This window comes from Anopheles nili, chromosome 2 (assembly GCF_943737925.1).
Source record: "Anopheles nili chromosome 2, idAnoNiliSN_F5_01, whole genome shotgun sequence".
NCBI classification, from domain to species: Eukaryota; Metazoa; Arthropoda; class Insecta; order Diptera; family Culicidae; genus Anopheles; species Anopheles nili.
In genome coordinates, this window is record NC_071291.1 from 28340001 (window position 1) to 28362186 (window position 22186).

At 52.3% G+C, this 22186-nt stretch overlaps 1 protein-coding gene across 1 annotated transcript in view; it reads right to left on the minus strand.

Moving 5' to 3' along the window:
* Positions 1–8152, minus strand: part of LOC128720722 (heterogeneous nuclear ribonucleoprotein R) — a 19609-nt gene extending 11457 nt beyond the window's left edge. Inside the window, exons 1-5 of the mRNA XM_053814415.1 lie at positions 7984–8152; positions 2424–2545; positions 2147–2340; positions 1919–2046; positions 1600–1841 (exon numbers count right to left, since the gene is read on the minus strand). Of these exons, the coding sequence (XP_053670390.1) occupies positions 1600–1841; positions 1919–2046; positions 2147–2340; positions 2424–2543 (684 nt within the window). The 5' untranslated portion in view covers positions 2544–2545; positions 7984–8152. The remainder of the gene's footprint in view (positions 1–1599; positions 1842–1918; positions 2047–2146; positions 2341–2423; positions 2546–7983) is intronic.
* Between the last annotated feature and the right edge of the window lie 14034 nt (positions 8153–22186).

Sequence of the window (22186 nt, forward strand, 5' to 3'; positions counted from 1 at the left end):
TGCACACGGCTGAAGGAAGGAGCCGGGGGAAATCGAGGGAGGCCTGGCAAAGGGTAGAAAGATTAATCATATTTCGCGCTTTCCCGTTTTCACGGCGCACGTGCCACCGCGATCAAAGTGTGCTACATTTTGCGGCCACCGCTCGCAGGATGTTCCTTCGCTGGCGTCCATCTTGTGAGACGTGGCCAAGCGAGCGGGACACGCCATGTGCACCGTCAGCTGCACAGATGGCCCGTGCAGATCCTGCAGGTTTTGCTGCACCACCGCGTTGAGCTGCAACTTGCAGTGGAGCTGAAGGGCAGCGCCCTAGCGCAACTCAAATGGAATCGATAACAGTTAATAACGGTACGCAGGGGGGGGGTTCGATCGTGTAAGGATGAACGTTTGATCGTTGCAAGGACATCAGCACGGGTGTGTGCGCATCGGCATGCGTGATGCATATGGCTCGATGCATACGGGGTGGAAACGTGGTTGCACATGGCAGCAGGCACCGCACGAGCTAGCAATGTTCGTTCGTACATGTAATTGTGTGGTGAGTGCACATGGGTGAAGTGGGATGTTGCATCTTGAGATGTCGATCGCAATTAAGTGACTCCTTTCGCTGAGAATTCTGGGGAAAACACTCCTTCTGGAAACTCCTTTCGGCCGTCCGTAGGCGTGTGAATGTGTTTGGTTTTGTTCTTTTCCAATTGTTACCTTATCCGCAGTGCCAAATGTTCGCCTACGATTTGTCCCACGTGTAAAGCAGTACAGTACATTAAGGCACCCACTCACTAATGGTCCTACCATATAAACAACGACATACAGTTAAAGTTACCAATCACCATCTACTTAACACCATCATTTTGTCAAACGGAAGTCCACCATTGCATAATGTTATAGGGGATATTTTTTGCTTTTGTTTTTTTTCGTACCTTTTTAACATGGGCAACACGATAACGGCTGCTGTTTCCCAACTTGTTAATGATCTAGTTTACATTTTTCTTTGTTTGGTGGCAACGGAACAAAAACAAAAGTAAAGAATCTACATACTCCTGTCCTGTGTTCCAATAAATATTAGTAAAAATTCACCGTTTGTTTCTTTTGTGTGCAAACAAGTTGTATTAATAAAAAAATAAACGACATCTACAGGGAGCAGTGGAAGGCAGTTCTATAATTGATAGGAAAAGGTTTAAAAGGGGTCGAAATAAAATGATAACGGGGCGCATGTAGAACGTGTGCGCATTGAAGTTCGGGTACAAGAGGAACTACGGAGCGATGGGAAAACCGGGAAAGCTTAGGGACAATATTGTTGGGGGAGTTCAAATGAAAGTTGGTCAATTTCCATAACTAGAGCAGATAGAGACTAGAGAGAAGCTTATAGAGACGAAACTAAAAAAAAACCACACATCATCTGGAATCGTGTACTGGCTGACGAAGGGAGAAGGCCAGGATGTCGGGGTCGGAAAGGTCGAAAGGATACAGACAGACACGGGGACACGCAGGGTTGGGACGGCGCAGGTCAGAGGGATCGAAATTGTACATATAACGTTTAACACAACGCGCTCCACTATCCGGCACGGAAAAAAGGGTGAGCGAATCGAACACCAAAGCACTTACCTCCCGCACGGCGTTCGAGGCTGAATCCCGGGACGTGAAGGTAACGAAGGCGTAGCCCCGATTGGTGCCGGTCATTGGGTCCATCATCAGCCGAAGGTCCCAAATTTTGCCGCACTTCTCGAACAGCGGGATCAGCTCGTCCTCGTACATATCTTTTGGTATTTTGCCGCAGAACACTTCGCAGCCGTTCCCGGGCGTGTTCCCTGTCCAGTTCGGCGGTGGCCCACCGTACTTGCGTTGTCCTTTGGGGGATGAGAGAGTAAAGGATGCGTTAGTACCCGGCCACGGTTCCTTGGGCGGTTGCCCAGTTATAGCGTACCTGTTGTTACGTCCAGTGTGTATCCCGTACGCTCTAGAATGGCTTTGATCTTTTCCTCGTCGGGTCCTTTCGCTTGCACTGTGACTGCGGGTGCCGGTTGTCCTTGCTGTGTGGCTCGAACTTTTTGTCTGGCGAACGGAAGTGGGTGCATTAGCATGTGTGCTCCGCATTTACAGGCATATCTTCCCCGTGAGTCCCCAAAAGGGTGGCCACTGCCGGTGTACCTACCTGTACGTCTTCATGACACCGCAAAGGAAGGCCGATTTGTTCGACACATGTTCGAGGTTCGACTCTAGGAACTGGTCCAGTACGTCCAAGGCACCTTCTACGTGGAATTCCTTCAGCGCATCCAGCGCCCTCTCGTCGAGCTCTGAGTGGGCGAGTTTGCCGGTTTTGTAGATGTCATCCAACCGACCGGCAACCTGCGGATGTGAGGCGAATGCCAACGCGTGTCAGAGGATGGAATGACCAATTTGGGCGGGTGGCCCTGCGGGCTAATGCTTACCATTTTGTGTAATCCATACTCCAGCAGCTTCGAGTAGTCCTGCGTTCGTTCGCCGTCTCCACCTTCGCCGGACTTCTGATTTGCCATCTCTTCTACAACCTCACCATTACCTTCGGCCATTTCTGTGGAGGAAATGCAAATTGGAAAAACACGGTCAGTGTAAAGGATACGTTTTTTGTGTGTCTACATTTTGAGGTGCGCGCTTTTAGGCACTATAACATTTCAATTTTCATGCTCAACTTATTCGCACACTAAGAACACCCACTTTAGAGAACCCTTTGTGCATCCCACCTTCTGATAATTCAATCGACCGCATGTAACTAATGAGCCTATTGTGAGATATGTCATCACCCACGACAAAATGTCGAAACGGATCTCTTTTCGTTCTTCCCTAAACTTAGCTTAACTAGTTAACTTTGTTGAACGCAACACAAAACATTTCAGAGCAGATTTTCAGCTAAATCTGCTTCGTAAACCTTAAAAATCTACACAACAATGGCGAAAAGCGAAAATAACAGACGATCTTACGAGGCGAAACTAGATTCACGCTCGTTTCTCATCTCACCACGCGATGTCTCACCACATGCGAGGTGCGTGCAGTGAACTAGACCGTACGCATTCTCCCGCATCTAATCGCGCTCTCTCACATCTGGCATGGCAGGTCGCCTTTCGCTCACGCACTCTCTCTCTCGCGTTCGCACTCTGCCAGCCGATGCGTGCGGTGCTTTTCCAACGCACATTCGCGCCCCAAGCACGGTGGATCTTTTTTGCGAACTTCCCAAACTCTGCCGCGCCGTCGCGCGGTGTGCGTTTTCAAAAATCGCAAACCCAGGCGCTCTCGCTCGCACTCTCGCGATGCGTACTGCCACCGGCCTTATCGTTTCATTCGCGTTCGCAGAAGCGGTGTGCGTGGTGCGTCACCACAACCGCGGCTAGGCCGCGCGTTTGGTGCGTAAGCAAAAATTCGCGCGTCTCTTCGCAAAGTAGGTCACGTCGACGGGCCGCGTTCGCGCCGCGTGTAGTGGTGCAGAGGTCGCATCAACTCGCGGGTGCGTGAGCATACTAGCGCACGGGTCGTAATCGGTTGGCCTAGAAAAGTGAGAGCAAGCGAGATGTGCAAATCGGGTGGTGCGTTTGGCACTGTGTGTGCCGTTTTTTTTTGCTCTTCTTCTTAATTCGCGCATGCTATTAGACGAAGGACGGTTGGGGTGGCTTTTTTTTGCTGCTTCTTTTTTTTCACGCGGCTAGCTGTTCGCATCTCGTTCGATAGGGGTGTTTTTTTGTTGCGCGTTTCTTCTCCGCGTTAGTGTATGCGAAACGTGAAACGCGAAACGCATGCTCTGCGCGGTTTGCCGTCTCAACGAGTGCGACATGCGTTTCGCGATCCACGCACCCTGTGCGTGTGTGCGTGTGCGAGAGAGAGTGCGTGCGCGAATAATCATATTTCGGCAGAAAAGACCCCCAAAAATCGAGGCCAAGGTCTCCTCGTTGGCAACCGCGGCGCCGTCGCAGCACCAGTTTGCTAGTCGCGAACCAGAAGCAGCACGCACGAGTGGTGCAGTGGTGACCACGTTTACGGTCTCGAGTTTGGCCCCTTTCTCGGCGGATTCGCTTGTTCGCAGTTGGGCTGTATCTAGCGTCGGAAATGCGCGAATTTGAGAGGTTTCTTTGAAAGTGAAAACAAGCGCAAACGGTGTGTCTGGTGGAATGTTATTTTGAGCTTAGTGCGATGCTGTAATCGCGCTAGTCGCAAAGCACATCATGCCCATCACCGGCAAGGTAGATCAGAACGTGTTTAAGGCAAAGAAACAATCTTATCCGGTTTGAGCTAGTGAGCGAGTGAGCACTCGTTCAACATAAGAATGCGTGGCCACGAGAGCGAGATGCAGTGCGGAATAGCAAATTCTTGTGTTTTTTTCTTAATCAATTCTTCAATCAAACGCCAAACTGCTCGCTGCACGCAATGTAGCAACCCGTCCATTTGGGAACTCATGGTGTCGCACGTAAACCCAAGTAATAGCCTTTGGGCTCGGAAAAGGACCTGAAAACATCTGTTCAAAGCGTACCCGCGTGTGTGAACGAAAAAAAAATAAAAGAAAAACATATCTTTGAGCTTGTTGGCGAAAACAAAAGGATGTGAATGTTGCGAAAAATAAATTTCCCTCAAGCCGGCATGGCGGCCATCCGTGAGTGACCCGGCTTTCCTGTGGGTGTGTGGAGTCGTCGTGGATTTTTTTATGAGTGCCAAAAATTTAGAAGCGTCTGCAGTACGCTTGGGGCGCTTCCTGCCCGCATAAGCCCCACAGTGGGGAGCATTTTTCGCACACAACCACACTAACACGGCTTCCGAGCTGGCAGTGGCTAAGTGAGTTCGCGAAAAAACTTGCGCAACGGGCTTCATCGCATCTTCATCCCTCTTTTCAACCCCCATCCAAACCACCCCTTGCGCGAGATTGCTTCGGTTGCGTGAGAGAACGCGTGCGTGTGTATTCGAGCGGCAAGAATTTGGCACGATGTTGCCACGCCACGTTTAGTTCAGCAGATTTGAAAAAAAAGTGTCCTGAAATTAAACTCCTGTTTGTTTTTGGAGGTTTATGTGCGATATTTGTGTGTTGTTGCGTACAATTAGAGATCTTTTAATATCACATCGATTTGGTTTCTCGCGAGTGTCTCATCAACCTCCCCCCCCCCTGCCCCCACACAAACACACACACGGGCACACAGTCAAACACTTATACCAGCAAGCACGCCTGTTCTAACGTAAAACAAATTCGCTCCATGTGGTGGTGTGGTGCGGAAATTTCGGGAAAGTCGAGTCCAGTTGGGACGATTTGGAGCACACATTTTACGCAAAAATTTTGCTCGTTAACCACCTACGCATGTACACGGTTTCACGCACTAAGCCACCCCTATGTCATCCGCCACCCGCCAGAAACCCGCCACAGCCCGCGATGGGACACCAAACAAAGAAACAAACAAATGCTCCCAAGGAACGTGAGCCTGAGTGGCAATCGAACTCTAACATAGAATTGAGATTTGTGCGCGTAGCGTAGTGAACCGACTGCGCCGATTCTCGCGTCCCACTTGCAACCCCCATTTGCAACCCCCTGCGGGCCGCCATCGCTGGTTGCGGATTTTTTGGCATCGACCACCACCACCACCACTACAACACGTGGCCTGTACACACACGGGGCGCGAATCGGTGGAGCAACCCACCCCTGCGTGTCAGTGTGTGGGTCCACCACACAGCCAAACGGCAGGAGAGGTCAAAAAACTTAAGTCTAATGACCTTCAGATACGCCGTTTCTTCGATCACATCTCGTACACGGGACCCTTTGCTGTGTTTGCTCCTGACATCCTGCCTCGAAAGGACCTTTGAAATGGGTCGGGAGTTTGGGAGCCCGATGGCCAGAGAGTTTAAGTCACCCTCCAGGGGGTTGATGGGTGTGCCCTCTCCCTTTGGGCGATGATTCGTTTTCTGCGGCTCCTACGCACCTCAGCGACTCAACAGGCAGCGGTATCCAATACAGCCTCCTTCCTGCCACAGTGTCCTGCCGGATCCTTGCGGCTCCAGGAATACCCCCGAAGGGTATGACTTTCTCACTGGCGTGCCCTAGTGTGGTGAATTTGCGACCACCGTTTCGCAGCGACACGTCCGACAAACCACGCGCGCACCAACGGAGCATTCTATCGTCACTACGCGCGGTTTCGGCTGCTGATCTGTGGCTGGGTGCGTTGTGTGTTCGCGCACACTATCATCGGCACCACCCCACACACCACGGCAGGGAGGGCCCTAGAGCTGGTCGTTTCCCTTGCAAAAAAAAAAAAAGGTTGACCATTTGGAGGCACGTGTGCCCGTCTCGTTTGGTGTGGCTTTCCTCAAGCGATTAATTTATTCCTGCGAGGGGAAAATTGGAACAAATGGTGGACTAACAAAAAAAAAACAACTACACGCCACGAAGGGATCAATACCAACAGTCGGGTTTATCTGATAACCAGCAGCCACCGATAAAGCGAGTACTGTGGGTCCTTACATCGAGCCCAACCACTCAGGGAGGCTTTTTGGACACAAGAAAAAAAAAATCCACCCTTAGTTCACACACCTTTATTCGGCCAACTGTGTCGTGCACCAGAGCTTGTGTGTGTGCGTGTGTGTGTGAGTGTGTGATCGCGCGCGTCAGAAAAGCGAATTCGCGCATCGAACCAAACCAACCGACCGGCCGATCGTCGTCATGCGCTGGTGTGCCGTGAAATTCGCGAAAAATTCGCGAACTTATCTCGCGAATGTTGCGCACTGCCCCACCCTTCACCGCACTGCCAAGACCCGTGTCCCCTCCCCCCATCCAAAAGGATTATGCGCGTGTATCAGTGCGAGTTCGCGAGTTTGATGCTCTTGTTTTCTCGTGGTTCGCTGGGTGCGCGTGTACGTGAGCATGTTTTGATGTTTTATTTTTCCCTCCATTCTAAATCGCTTCTTTCAGCTCGCAGCTCGTCCCATTTGCGCAAGATGCCCCACGCTACGCCAAAGCGAGATGTTTGAGAGCGCAAGAACACAAACCGCGAATTTGGCCGCGTGCGCGCGCGCCCTACAAAAAGCTTTCGAAGAACGCGAAAAAGATCCTCAACTCCGCCGTGCCACGCACCCACATACACACACATATGGTCGGACGCTTTTGCCGAAAACACCCCCCAAACATGTAGGTGTGCGAGTGCGCGCCCGTGCGTCGTGGAGGTTATTCACCTTCTGGACGCCCGGATCTTAAAGTGATGCAACGCAGGCTGGTCTGTCTCTATTTTTCGCTCTCACTCTAACGTTTCCCGTCTCGCTTTAATCAGCTTCTCTTGTTATTCTTATGCTCATTTCCAGACTCCTCAATCCCCCATGGAAGCGAGTTGATCAATGAAGATTTGGCGTTGTAGGAAGGAAAAACTCTGCACTGGAATCTGCAGCAAGCGTTCGGGAGAAAAATAAATTACTAGCTAAAGTACGCAGCCCTTAATAGTGCTGGCAAACTAGAGCCATGCATTTGCAAGAAATAGATATGGCTGCATTCTGAAAACATTCACATCACGCTCTATCGTAGTAACCTTTGGCCGCCCGAGCGATGGTTAATAGCCGATAATGCGAAACCTAAGAAGTAATCTTGCGGAATGTTTTCATCGACACGTCGTACTTCAACCCCTTGTACTGGGGTGTACAGGACAAAAGGTAATACATCACAATATGCCCCACATGTGCCCCACGGGGCAGCAATTAAACAATCTTACTGTGTCTCCGTAGATTTTCCAAGCGTCTTTTCATTGTTTTTTGGTTTCTCTAAACTGCACCCTGCCTGCGATTCGGCACTGCGGGGTTTTGCCCAGCGTGGTTTTCCTTCAACTTCTCCCTGTCAGAACTCGTAAGATTCGAAAAAAATCTGCCAACAAGCTGAAGGCGCGTTTCGTGAATAGTATTTTCCGATTTTTTTTCCTCTATCAACCTCACACACTTTCTCTCGCTCTCTCTTTCGATTTCTAGTTTTAGATCCTTGACCGGTTCGATGGTAGTTTGGAATTTAACCTCTTGTTTCCGCACACACGCACTCGAAGCGCTCCTTTCCACACGCTGCAATTTATTGCATCCGACTGAATCCGACCCGCGACGGCGGGCGTCACGTAAAACTTGAGATGTGTTGCTTCACCGCACGGCTAACTCGAATTGACTTCCTGCACGGCGACACTGCACCACTGTTTACTGCGTTTGTCCCTAACGACAAGGCGCACCGACACTCGTGAAGCCTGTTGCCATGGCGCCGGCCGAGCTCCGCCAACTGCTGCTGTCACCTGACTTTTGGCACCTGAAAAGTAATTTCTCCGAACCCGAGCTCGAGATGTTTAATTATAAAAGGCTCCGAATGTGTATCGGTGTGTATGTCTCTGTGTGTGTGTGTGTGGGTGTGCGGAAGTGCAGGGAGGATTATTTGCTACACCCCCCCACTCACGCCATGCAGCCCGTCTTCTCGGAAGGTTTTTCCTCGTGCGAGACGCAAGGAAAACTCCGTCAGCTGTATATAAATCGATTTTCTCGTCCATGTACCACCCCCACCGCATGAGAACCCGGAAGCGCTGTTGAGGAGCGAAAAAAGCGAGAAAAATCGCCCCACACTTCGCACGTGTGGTGGTGCGCCGGCGTCTGCTACATAGCCGCGCGGACGCTTTTCCTCGCTTTTCCCGGACTCGCGCAACGGGAAACACATAGTCCCTCGTCTTTTCCCGTGAGTGCACATGGCCGCTCCGGCCGACTACCCATGGCCACCGCACCAGACGATCCCCCGAGTGGGAAAATTCGGCGAAAGCGCAGCCCAAACATGGGGCAGACGAACTCACCCCACTTTTAAACACACACTGTGACGCCACACCGGAACGAAATTCGGGGCGAAGATTTCCCGACTTGCGGATGCTCCAGGCAGGCGGCAGCATTGCGTAGGGCAGGAACAGGACAACCGTAGCCACGCAGGCTCGCACGTGCCGTGGTGTTGGTATTGGAACCCCACCACGTCGTCCTGGTCAGTCGCGGCACTGTGTGCGTACCATCGTCGGGAAAACTCGCCCCATCTCATTCACACGCTCTGTTTTCCCGTCCATTTGCGGGGTTCGCGGCAACGGTGGCTCTGACCAACCCCAACGGCTAGACGGTGTGAGCCAACACTCACTCCAACGCTTTCCACCCTTCGCCACCGTACCACCGAACAACCGCATCGTGCTGCCCCACCCACTCGGGCAGGAGTTTTCATGGAATTTCCCTCGCCTCGCAGACGCAGACAAAAAGCGCAGACAAAATCGATATTTTTAGACGGCAACTACCCGGAGGGCGCACGTTGACTGGATAGGATAGTGTTTGTTTGTGTGCGTGTGTGTGTGTGTGGGTGTGTTTGTGCGCGTTTTCTCGGCGGACGGAAGGCCGCCCGTCGCCAAGGCGCACTGGCGCAGCTGGCCAACAACCGCAGGACCTATCCGCAGGACGAAGCAGCGATGTGTGAGTGCAGCGGTGCAGCGGCGCGAGTGAAACATGAAAATTGCAATCATCCCTATGGAGCACACACGCGCACACACCCACAACCGATCTAGCCACATTCGGTTTTCTGCTGGTAGTCGCCGGAAAAACATCACCCGGATGTGTCGGGAATCTTCGGCTAGCCAAGGACACCGCTACTCCTTCTCCACCGATGGAGCTTTCTTTTTCACCGGCGGGCGTTTCAAATCGAGGGTTCGTGTCCTGTTTCCACCCCACCCCATAACTCCACCGTACTTCCGGAACGATTTATGGTGTTTGTCCCGAACCGGGGGTGTCTGCGTTCGTTCCGCTATAAATTCGATTTGTGCCTCAGGTCGATAAATAACCCGCTTGGTAAGAAGTGTTTTTAATGAGCGCGCAACGTCGCATCCTTTTTCCGTACCTGGAGTGGGGAGAATGCTTGTGCAAATGATTGCAATATTTTATTTCTTTGACTAAAAGAAATTATCGTATACCAAGTACCGAAACAGGAACTCTTTTTTGTACTGAATGCAATATGCACATTTTTTTCAGCGATTTATCAACCCGTACAAACAACGAAAAAAAAACTGGTTCAAACGTTCGAAACAAGTCCTTTTATGTGAGAGATTGGTAAGGACTCAGCAGTGGATGGTTTTTGTAAACTGGAAGGCGATTCTCGGGAGTATGCCACAAATAGATTCACTCTCACAGAAAATTCATTCATACTCTGCTCGCCTCGGAGGGATTATGTTAACAATAAGGCTCAAAATAAATCAAAAGTACAGCCATATCAAAAGGGATAGGAGCAGCAAAAAAAAGACATTCAAACAACCCAGAAACTAGTGTTACATATAGTTCCTGAGGGGATAACCGGTGATATTTTTTTAGCATTCAGTTTCCACCCAGCCAGCGGAGAAGAATTAAAGATCCGACAGCACGTTGCCCTGGCCCGGGCCATCCCTACGAGCGCTCATTAAAATGCAAAAATGTGGTTCTGGGACGAGGCAGGTCTAGGCCGATGTCGCAGGTGAAAACCGGTGTTTCCCCGGGCTCATTTCGCAACCTAACAGCCCACAGTGGCCTTGAGCACTTGCCAGACGAACTGCTTGCGCCGTTTTCCAGCATCATTCCAGCCAAGGTAAGACCCGGACACGCCTTGTAGTGGCCAGAACACTAACGGTCAGGTTTGGCTTCGTTTCAGCGTCCTAACGTGTGATCTTCCACTAAACAGCACCAAAGCTTTTCACTCCCGAATCGGAACACAGTCGAGTCGCGCCTTCGAACACATACGTAACTGAACCGACGTTTTCGCACTGGATCGTACTCACTGCTTGCAGAAGCGGAAATGGTCACACAAAAAAAAGCTCCAACTCGACCTCGGTGGCGACGGAAAAGCGTGTGTGTGTTTCCACACTTTCCGATGAAAGATCACTGTGAAAAACGGACCGAACACCGTGTGGAAATCACGGACCACCGGCGGACACCAGTACACTTTCGCACAGCAAAACCGGCAGGACCCGGTCGCAAGGGAGCTTTTCCCTTCGAGCTAACGCACGCACCCAACCGAAGTGCACGCACGCAAGACGATCGAACCGAAATGCCACCACCAAAGAAGCCATCCGGCACCGCACACCGGTTCCGGCTGCTCGACGCACGCCGTCGCAGTTGCGAAAAACTGCTCGAAACGCGATCGGTTGCGAGAAAAAGATGGACGAACGCACGCACACCAGAACGCTCGCGGGCACAGGCGAGCCCGGTGAACCAGCGAAAGGCAGCAGTGCACCGTATGCAGCTGCATGGCGCCCAAACACAGCCCAAGATGACGAATGGGAGGCACATACACGCACACACCGACAGAACCGATGCCACCCCGTGGAAAGAGAAACCACCACCAACCGGCACGCCGGGTGGGGCGCGTGCTTGCAATTGTGTGTGCATGTGGGATGCACTTTTTCGTTGCATACACGGTGGCGCACTCGCGGCACGTACACATCGCCACCAGCGGTTGGTGGATGGTGAACGAACACAATCGCACTCTAGCCTCGCGGCCAGGAGTTAGCTACGGTGTGGTGCGAGTGAGCGAGATGGGTGGCACACCGGCGATTTTCCACCCACGACTTCCGGTGTTCCACGCGGTGACGAATGCCGTTCCGCGAGTCTCGAATGAATCTCTCTGGTTTAGTTGGTGCGATATTTTCCACCGGAACCGAAGCGGATCTGTCTGTGAGGGATGAACCCAATTAGGTGTGCGTGTGTGTGCCGGCGATCGAGCAGTAGATGGCGCGTGACAACCCCCGGGGGTGGATGAGAAAAGAAAAGAAAAGAAAAACCCCCAGTCTAAAAGGGCTCACGTCGGCAAACGAACGACCTCAATAGGGTGTCGATTATGAATGAAACAACCCCTGGTCTGGGTGGTGAGCTTTGTGGGGTAAAAGGGCGGGACACTGCTCCGGGATCGGGAACTGCTCGATCCACCAATGCCGCATCGTGCCACAAAAAAACAAAATGGCGGCTGCCTGGGAGCGTGCACACGAACTCCCCGCTCTTATGCGACTCCCTATCATGCCTCGACCGATCGGAACCTTCACTGAGCGTGTGATCGTGCCTTGTGGGACCGAGAAGTCCGATCACCTGGCAAAAAAGGACATATGAAGGCATAATTAAGTTAGCGATCGATCGGTTCAGAAGTTGGCTTATGTCATCGGCTTCGTGCCGGTAGTTTCTAAGTAGCGTGCTCTCCGTTTCGAGCAGCACGATATTCGAGCAGTGCGTTAAGGGTGAACGCAGTAGCATAAACTGGCATGCTCGTTTTGCAGTGCCTTGACGTTAAACGTCAGCCATCGCTACTCGCTAGGCGCATGGCCTCCTTGCTGGTGATGTGAGACGAGATTTTCCTTGCGTAAGCATTTCAATTGCAGTGGAAAGTCAACCAACCCTTTTGGCAGGGCGCAGCCTCACGATCGAGAGTTGGTGAAGAAAAACCACCCCCACTGTGGGAGGGAAACTACACCCCTATCGAGGACACTTACCGGCGCCAATAAGCGGCCAGCCCGACGTGATCGGGCGACGTTCGCTGTCCGCAGGTTTACTCTATCTCAAAGCGTTACACTATTGGCACGAGATCGCGGGGTGCCACAGGTCGGGAGCACATACACGCCCGCTTTCACACGCACACCCGACCGTACACGCACGTACGAACACACGCGCGCGCACACACACGCACGCCAGCACCACCAACATACACTACACCGTGACGAATGGCGCTGGAAAATCGAAAGCAAAGAACTGGGTGAAACGCGAGCGGATGTGATGAACCGATATCCTTTGGCACGTGGTCGGATGGAGGCAATGGATCGCCTACTCAACGACCCCACACGCACACATTCACACACACACATACACACGTTCACTCAAACGGACACAAAAAACGCCCCCAAATCGAGCACTTTGGCGAGGAGCAAAAATAACAAAAAACAAAAAGAAAAACTAAGTAATACACCACTACACGAGCTCAGGCGTGGCACGGAATTCGTGCAATCGGGCGGCGATGATCGCAAGATGGAGGATGAGCCGTTTCGCTATGGCCGATGACGAAGCCGGACTAATTTCACCAACTTTCACAAGTGTGTCTTGGAACTTTTGGCGTCCTTCTCGCTCGCTCGCTCGCTACTAAGCCACACAGCTCACTCTCTTGCTCTCTCGTTCCCTCGCTCTATCTCTCACTCGTGCTGTTCCTGGTTTTGTAAACTCTCCAAATCATACCCCGATCGAAATGGACCACCTTTGGACTGGCTAGAACGGTGGGAACGGATGTAGATCGAGACTAAAGCGGACGCAAATTGGCCACCACGTTAGAGTTGCTCCTTTCGTTCGCCAAATAACCACCACCATCGCCTGCCAACCCCCCCCCCCCCCATCATCCCCTATTTGACCCCACGCAGTGTCACACTCACTCCCACACGCGCTCGGTTTCCGTCTCGCACGTTTGCTGCCTTTTGTATTACTTGGTAGGATGTCCACAAGCCGAAAGATCACAGACGCACGAGTGCGTATCCTTTCCGGTACGTATCCTTTGTAATTTCCCTTAGGGCAGCCGTCCGTCCAGTGGTCACACGAAGCGAATTGGATCGGAATTTCGGGCAGCAACACTCACACAAATCTCGCTCCCATTCGACCCAAGTAGGCCACGACGAGCTGTCAAACCGGACCGCGAATCTGTGGCACGAAACTTCACGTACGCAAATCACCGTTCGAAATCATGCAGCAGGCGACGCCACGTTACGGACACTGGGCTGTCCACCATAAGGGTGGCAGAAAACATTCCCTTCTTGAGCCTCGAACCACAGCTTCCAACAACCAGCCTGGGCACTAATAACCTGCCGCCTAGCGCCAGCGGCTCTCACTGTACTGTAGGTTGTTCAGCTCGGGGCTTCGGAAGCGCAACAAAAGCAACACGCGAGCTGCTTCGCGGTCACTCCACTTGTGGGGTGTCGATTTTCCTCATCATGAAAAAATAACTACACACAGCAAAGTAGGCGAAGCGAGAAAAAAAGCCTCAACGCCACGAGGGAAAACTGATCCAAGAAAATACAAAAATAAAAAAAAACGCACCACGACACGATTCCTTCACCCCGGTCGGTTCCGTCGGCAGCGGTTCATCCGGCTGAGGCTGAGAGGCGCAGAAAACTAAACCGGCAGCCGTCGAGCAAGGGCCAAATCTCGCACGGGCACACAGAAGGAACGCACGCTGGCTGGGCCTTGCGCTTGGGCCCTAACGCGCTTCCCGACGTCCGAACGTCCGCACACAAAGAAAACAATGACCCGCGGGAGGGGCAAGGCGCGGCGGTTGGGCGAGAAAACTCGGCACGGCGGTACGGCCAAGGGATTTTGGGCCGCGAAAGGGTGCGGAACGGTGAAATCTTAACCTTTTTTTTTTCTTTTGTATCACCGCGCACTCGGTTTCGCTCGCTGTGTTTGCATCTCGCCGTCTCGCGCACTCGTGCTTGCTCGCTCACACGCACTGGCTCTCGCTCTGTGCTGTGCGTACACATACGCGCGCGCGAAGCATCACCATGGCGTGTCCCTTTTTCCCCGATTTTCGACGTACACGTTCTTCCTTTTTCAGCCTTTTCCGCTTGCACACGCGGTTCGGTTTGCGTCTTGCGCCAGCGAACTCGACGCGCCGCTTGCACGAAAGTAACGCGAATCAGGACTGGAGCGAAACGGCACACGCAAGCGGTGGCAGTTCCAGACCCGTGCGGTGGGGAGCAGGGTGGAAAAGCGAGACCCATCGTGGCAGGCAGAACGAGAAGCAAAACAGACGGGATTTTGTGTGATTGTGCGAACTGCCGCCCTGGAAGGATGATGATGGAGAGAACGGGTTGCGTCAAAAAGCGCCGGGGGTTGGTGGGGACTCGCTGGAAGGGTGGTTGGTGGAAACACGACACGCAATATGCTACGCGTTCAGACCGTTCTCTCTCTCACTCTCTCACTCTTCTTCTCTCTGTCTTTCGAGGGAGTTGGTGTACAGGGGTAGGTACGCACCGTGGTGTGTATGCAGCCCACCCCAGCCCAACGTGGAAACGTGAGGGGATGGTGGGTGGTGGGTGGGAAAAATGCTCGCGAAAATCGTACCAAACTTCGATGCACACGCAAACACCCGCCCGCAGTGGGGCTCAATTGTCACTGTGGCAAACGTCTGGCGTCAAAGGTGTGCGAAAAAGATCCCAAAATGCGTGTGCGCGCGTGTGTGTGTGTGTAGGGGTTTGTGTTTCTAATCAAATACCAGGCGGCCCCATGGGCTGAGGCGAAGAGCTCCACCAACTTCGCACACACCCGCAAAACCAAGGCAGCGATCAAAACGCACACCAGTAACGGGCGCTCGAGGTGTTCAACATCAGAAAGAAGCATAAAAGAGTGCGTACCCTAATTGCTAGGGTGGTGGGTGGTCCTGGGGCTGAAGCAGGAGAAGCAGATGGAGACGCTTGTCACTTGTAGCGTCCAGACCGAGCGGTTGTCTTTTGTTGTCTTTTTTTTTTTTGCATGCCGCGAATAAATGGCAATGAGAGCACACACATTTAAAGGGCCCTGTTGGAAGCGATGGATGCCACAACGCACAATTTCCACGCGTACGGGTGGCTCTCGCACACAACGAAGGCCACCGAGAGTGACCACCGCACAAAACGCACACGATCACGCCCGTTGTGCTAGGGGTGGAAGTCGATTTTTCGTTCACCCATTGGCGCGCACTGACGGTGTGTTACCCTCGCGAGAAAAGCTGGTGGAATTTTGTGCAGGAATAAAAAAAATACCACCCTCCTCACAAGTCTACCCGAGGCGTCAAAGCCCACTTGCGGGAGAATAGGGTAGACAATAAAAATGCCGGCTACCGAGGGACGCACTTAGCGAGCTTGCGAATGTGCCGGAACTTGCGCTAACCGTGCTCGGAGCCACGCGAGTTGCACGGCCGTGTGCGTAAAGTGGCTCAGCTCTCATCAGCGTATACGCATACGCACGCACCCAGAGAGGGTTGAACGGGTTAACAAACGGCTGGCATGGTTCCGATTGCACTATGGCCGTAGTCGTGCCTCGTTTTGACTCTTCGTACGGGAAGCATTTCGATTTGGAAAACATAACAACAACAAAAAATCTGCACCGTCGGAAAGGGGACGGTACGCTGAATTACGGGTTGCACGGGAGCGCATCACGACAGGAGGGATTTTACACCGAAAGAAAAGGTATGATGGAATAAAAAAAAACCCAATCCGATCGGGGGAAAACCAGAAGGAAAGAAAAAAAAACATGTAACCCGCTCGCATGAACCGTAAAATGCCGGTAGATCTCGCCAGCCGGCTGTACCAACGGCCATTGCGGATTTAAGGGTGTGTGTGTGTGCTGAAAAGGGATTCGCACGATTCGCGAATTTCGCTCGCTGAGTGCCGAACGTGAGTGCCCAACATGTGCGAAACCGGCGCGCGCGTGAGTGACTGCTGGCTGCTGCGGCGCTACACAATCCGGCTGTTGCGTAGCGTGATGCAATGAGAAGTTGGAAGGGGGTGGAAGGAGGGGGGGGTCTTGTTGCGCACACATGCCGAAGGTTTAGGGGATGAGTGTTATTTTATTATTTTTAGTGCGTGTGGCGTTCAACAACAGTAATTTTTCAACCAAATAAGTACACTTTGCAGTGGGCATGAAAAACACCAGGCGCCTCCATCGGGCATTGAAGTCTTTTATATGCCGCATTGAAAAGGTTTAATTTTTAACCGATTTTCTTTCCGATTGCATTTTTGCTTTGTGCATTTGGGGATGTTAAAATTAATGTCCGAAAAATCCTCCTTACACACTTAGGCACAGTTACGCGTAGGTATGATTGTTACGAAGTTATGCTCGATTGCTAGCAGGTAAAATGTTGCTGAGGTGTCATTTTTTTTAACATTTAATTTATCTGAAAAATTAAAATTTATCAAGTAACGCATCCACCGTCCATACAAACGCTGTCAGTTGACAGCATTTAAATGTCAATCGCAACCGCTTGCAAAACCCTTCCACGGTTTCGCTGTCATTTTCCATCGCATATGCTGTCACCGCGCGCTAGTGGTGGTGCGTTTGTACCAGTCGATTGCGCAAATGGGCTGCTACCGAGGCACCACAAAATTTGCGAACGTCCAGCAGCCCCCTTCAGCCAGCATCCACGGGAACCTTCGACCCTTCGTACGTTTGCAAAAAGCCCCGCGCGTGAGTGTCCCTGTGTGGCTTCTAATCGGCACCGCCAGCGCAGTGTTGGTGCGTGTGCACAAGTATCGCGATTTTGCGCAAGGGCTTGCTTGCTTGCGCCGATCGAGAGCTGCATCGCTCGGGTGTAACGGAACGCAACCACCACACCGACGACGGTATGCAACGGCAAACGGAAGCGGGGCAAACATGCACGGACCGATGTGATTGTGTTCGCGAGGTAATGCACAAAAAGAAAAACTCATTCTAATCAAAGCTTCATGCACGCACGCATACGCGCACATTTCGCATGCACACCGCTTGGTGCGCGAGCGAATTTGTGTGGTACAATGTTGAGCAAATAGCTGCAAATTGGTAGCGCAGCACAGGCGAATATATGCAACCCATGTCCAGGGTCTCTCTTCGCATGATGGCGAAGGAATGTTTCTCGAAAAGAAGGGATGTTTCTCGGTACGGCGACTATTTTTTTGTGTGCCTCACACATACCCAGTGAGTGCGTAATTAGAGTGGCAGAGTGTGTGTATGTGTGTCGCGCAAGCCTTCGCGCAATGCAGAAAGGATAAAGCGTGTATGCAAATTCACATCCCTCCCTACGTAAACCAGCGACCTGGAGGACGATGCGCGAAAATGTGTGCCGTAACGCTAGGGAAGGGGTTTGCCGTCGGTTTGGTGGACATTTTTTTTGTTATTGTTTGGCTTCCATTCCATGCACATTCCGGTACATTTTCCGGGCCGTGTGCGTTCGTGTGCGTGCCTGTCTAGTTTCGCTGCTATAACGCGATTTATTACTCGCGGCACTCGGTGGTGGCGCAAAACACAAAAAAAAAAACATCCAACGGTGTCACATGTCAGGCTCGAAGCCCCATAAGGATGCACAAACGCGACGAGTGCGCGTGTCTATGAGAACCTCCCCGGGCGAGTGAAGCGGAAGGCCTTGACACTTTTTGTTTCTCGATGTTTGCCTTCGCCCGACGTATCGACTGGCTCATGCCCTCGTTACATAAAGTGCATGCTGCAGTTGAACATCTCCAAGTGTGCTGCAAACCGCGTTGCACACGGTCCGTTCGTTTGCTGAACGGAACCGGTCCAGAGAAGGTGATGTCATCTCGTTAGCAACAGATGATGAGCGGTGTTCGAAACACCCAGCTAGTATGTGCAACTGAGCAAGCCCAGGTTTTTGTGGTTGGGGCGCAAGAAAAAAAAATGACCCACTGAGAGCGCACGTAAGGACTTTCCTTTGTTCCCAGCCTGACCGTGACATTGTAAGAGTCCTCGGCACTCGGTTAGGAGCAGTGTTTTTCTGTGCTTCTTGCCCGACCGGCTATTAGCCGGCCCTGTACTATCTGGGTTGTGCTTGTCTGGCCGCCCGAAAGCTGATAAAGGCTTTTGGCGAGACAAAGCCGCTCACCCACTGGCACGGATCCGTGATTCCGTGAACCGCGCCTTTGATTGCATTTCTAAGCCGCGCAAGGCTGCGAGCAACCGCTCGGAAACTGCGCGCATTGATAGCGCCCCAGCACCGATAAGCTATGCACATGAGCACGCAAACATGTGCGCACGCGAGCGTGTGCTAAAAAAAAAGCAACCCCACCCCAGATGAAGACGGCCACAATTAGCTGGTCTATCTTCGCGCGCGCAGGGCGCTTGTTTGTGCGCTCGCGCGCTAAACCAATAAATGTTCTCGATCTCCGTCCAAGCCGAGTCCGAGTGTGGGAAGGAAAGTGGGTTGAAATGAGCGAGGAAACACGGCTCATGTGAGGTTATGTACACACTGCACTTAAGCAAGCTAAACAGGAGAGAGCGCAAACATCGGGTGGGCAGTGGGCTTTTTTTTTTGCACAGGCCTATCGCACAGTATCGCGCTGCAAACTGGCAGATGTTTGGTGGCCCTGGCGACGTGCTTGATTGCCTAACCCCGTTGATACGCGGGCTAGAAGTGCAACCCTCGGTGGTAGATAAACGTGCGCAATTCGCTGTGTTGCATCAGAGCGCGGGAAGGCATTTTCGTTTTGCCCGAAATGGTTGATGACATATAATTGCCACGATATGGCGGGTGCGGCCGAGGACCTGCGGTTCCTAATTGGGTTTGGAGCGCATTTTTCACGCGCTAATGTGACCCACGATGTCAGCTCCCCCTCGATGGCTCACGCGCTGGTGGAAGGAAAAACGAAAAAGGAGAAAGAGTACGAACGATTGGACACTGTTGCACAACCCGACATGGTAGGGTCGAACGGTAAACTCGCTTGTCAACTGATCGCAGCAAGTCCAGTCCATTCGCTAGCATTCACTAGTCTTTATGGTAAAAAAGTGGATTTAAGCTTCAGTCATTTTCCTAAGTTAGCTCATTTAGAGAACATTATCGACGATCCTTCTAGATGCTTGAGCATCGTCGAGTGGTGAAGTGTGGAGACCCACGAGTAGTTGCCCAACGACTGGTCCATGGCTAGTTCTAGCTGGCACACAACGCGTCTCAAGGCCGCCGGTGCCCATTACGGCTAGACGTTACACCGTTTCGGGTAGCTAGGTTTTCCTTCTTTTTTTTCATTCCCTTCGCTCGTAACCACGTAACGCGCCACAAGCCCCCCCTGCTTCGTTCGGTGGGTTTTTCCCGAGGTCGTAAGCACGCGAGAGCATGCGTGCGAATGCATCTTGCATGCACCGTGCTGCAGCTGCAGCTGCGTTTCGCTCCTTTAACGATCGTATGAAAAAGGCCCAGACAGGATCGCTGTGAGAAGGGAAAACCTTCTTCATTTCATGCGTTTTCTGCCGTCACGATCGCTTCCCCACGGCAGGCCGGTAGCACGTATTTGCCATAAAACATAACCTCTCGTTTGCTTTGGTACGATTCGGTCGCACTTTGTTCGCAATTTCGTGCAGTTGCTCAAGCGTTTCCTTGCTGGGATTTCTGTTCCCGTCTCGGGCATGGTGCATTCTCGCACTAATGCACACCACAAGAAGCTTTCTGTTTTACGATCACACCACCTCATTCGACCCTAACAATATGTACTCACCTCAAAGAAAGTGTTGTAGGGACGTGTCGGGAACAAGGATATCGCTGGCACTGTTTTTCACTGCACTGTCGTCTTCGTTCGCTTAAATGCCGTTAAAATTTCTTCACCAATCACGCGAGTTTTGCTTCCTGCTCTTGCTTGAGGTAAAAGATGCGGTGGCCCTAATAATGCTCCGCTGGTTTCACTGTTCCACTCGAAACTGTCCACTGTTTTGGGTCCCTCCGCGAGGATGTCCGAAACGTGCCGCTTCCGCGTCGCTGCTTCAGAGTTCGGATTTCAAACGGAGAATTCGATTAGGAAGATTCAGCGTGTCGATGCGCTGTGGCCTTCCAAGGCGCGAATGAGGTGATGTGTTGTGGATGTTTGGTGCGGAGTTATGGTGAATGCGGGTTATGATGGCGAGGTGAGTATGAGGTGGCCTGTGTTCGGTTTGCTGTTAGTATTGCTTTCGGTTTTGAGGGCCTGCTGGCTTTGCCCGTTCGGGTTTTGCAAAAGCTGTGCCGCTTATTTCCTGACAAAAATTTCCCCCGTTCTGGGTCCGTACTATTCCGCGTCGATATGCCGGTCGAGCGAGTGTGCGAGTGTGCCTGCGGGTGAATTCGTACGGCAACGTTGGCGTACGCCTTTTTTTATTTTTTAGATAAGTTTGTTTGTTCAAAAATTTGCGAGACAAAACGGCCGCTGCTGCTGCTGCTGCTGCTGCTGTTGCTGCCAGTGGTGCGCTGTCGAGTTTATTTGATCTTTCGATGGGACTTTTGAGTTTTTAAACCAATGCCAATCTTCCTCACGATGCACGACGAACGGCTGCACCCGGACGGGGGATACATTGATGAGAGAGATGCACCGTACGCACACAACGACAACGACGACGACGACGACGCCGATGCGGTTCACGCGACCACGTCCGGTTCACGTGGCCACGCAGGCTTGAACGCTAGAGGGCCAAACGCTTTGCGCCCACCCTTCCAGGATCTGCACGCAAACTTCCACTCTGTTCCAAGATGGTCCCGTCGGCGAGGGTTCGGCAAAGTTCCGGCACCGTATCACACACTAACACACTGTCCCGGCTGGAGTTTTCCGGTTACTTAGCGCCCTGCACTGTTACGAGCCCGCGCTAGCCGGCTGCTGGCGTAGCATCGCTTTTCACAAGCCCGAGCTGCTTCTGGTACTTTCTCTACTTTGCGCACATACACACGCGCGTACATACACACACACACGCGCACACTTACACTCGATCGCGAGGATTCGGAAAATCGCGCACGCAACGCACCGTGAGCGATGTAACGATGAATGCACTAGCAAAGGGTCTCCTGTCGCGTCACGAAACTGCGGAACGCACCCCACAGGAACATTTCACCATCCGCCGGGAGGGTGGAAATGGCACGGTAGAGAGAGAGAGAGAGAGAGAGAGAGAGAGAGAAAAGTGAGCAAGGCAGCCCACACGAGCGAGAGCGCACACACGCGAGAGAGAGAGAGAGATAGAGAGGAAGAAAAACCAAACAGACAATCAAACAACCAATCTAATGCCAAGCCAACACTAATTCGTGTATGTCTTCTGTTCACGCCAAGGGCTGGTATCAGGCGCCATTCCCTTTTTTTGCTCCTTAAACTGCTCCCCTTGGCGCAAATGGCCCGCTCGCACACTGATTCACACCGCAACGGGGAGTGGAGCTTTTTTGTTCCTTCCTTTTTTTTGGAAGCGTAACACCGGAAGGGATGTGAACGTGAACCAACAGTGGATTGTGAGGAGTGCCGTGGAGTGGAATACGAATGGGGTAACGGGGGTGGGCTAGAGTCCGATAGCTCGCTGCACCGATAGCAAGTGCATCGCTACTGTTGCCCCGGTACTGACGATCGTGGAACCGCCCGGGCCGCCCGTGTATTGGTGGCGCTGATGACGACGGTGACGGCGACGGTGGCGACTGTGCGATCGTGTCCGACTGGGAGTTCGAAAATCATTTTTGAAAAACTATTGCATCGCTCGTTCGCCGCGGCACGCACGCGCC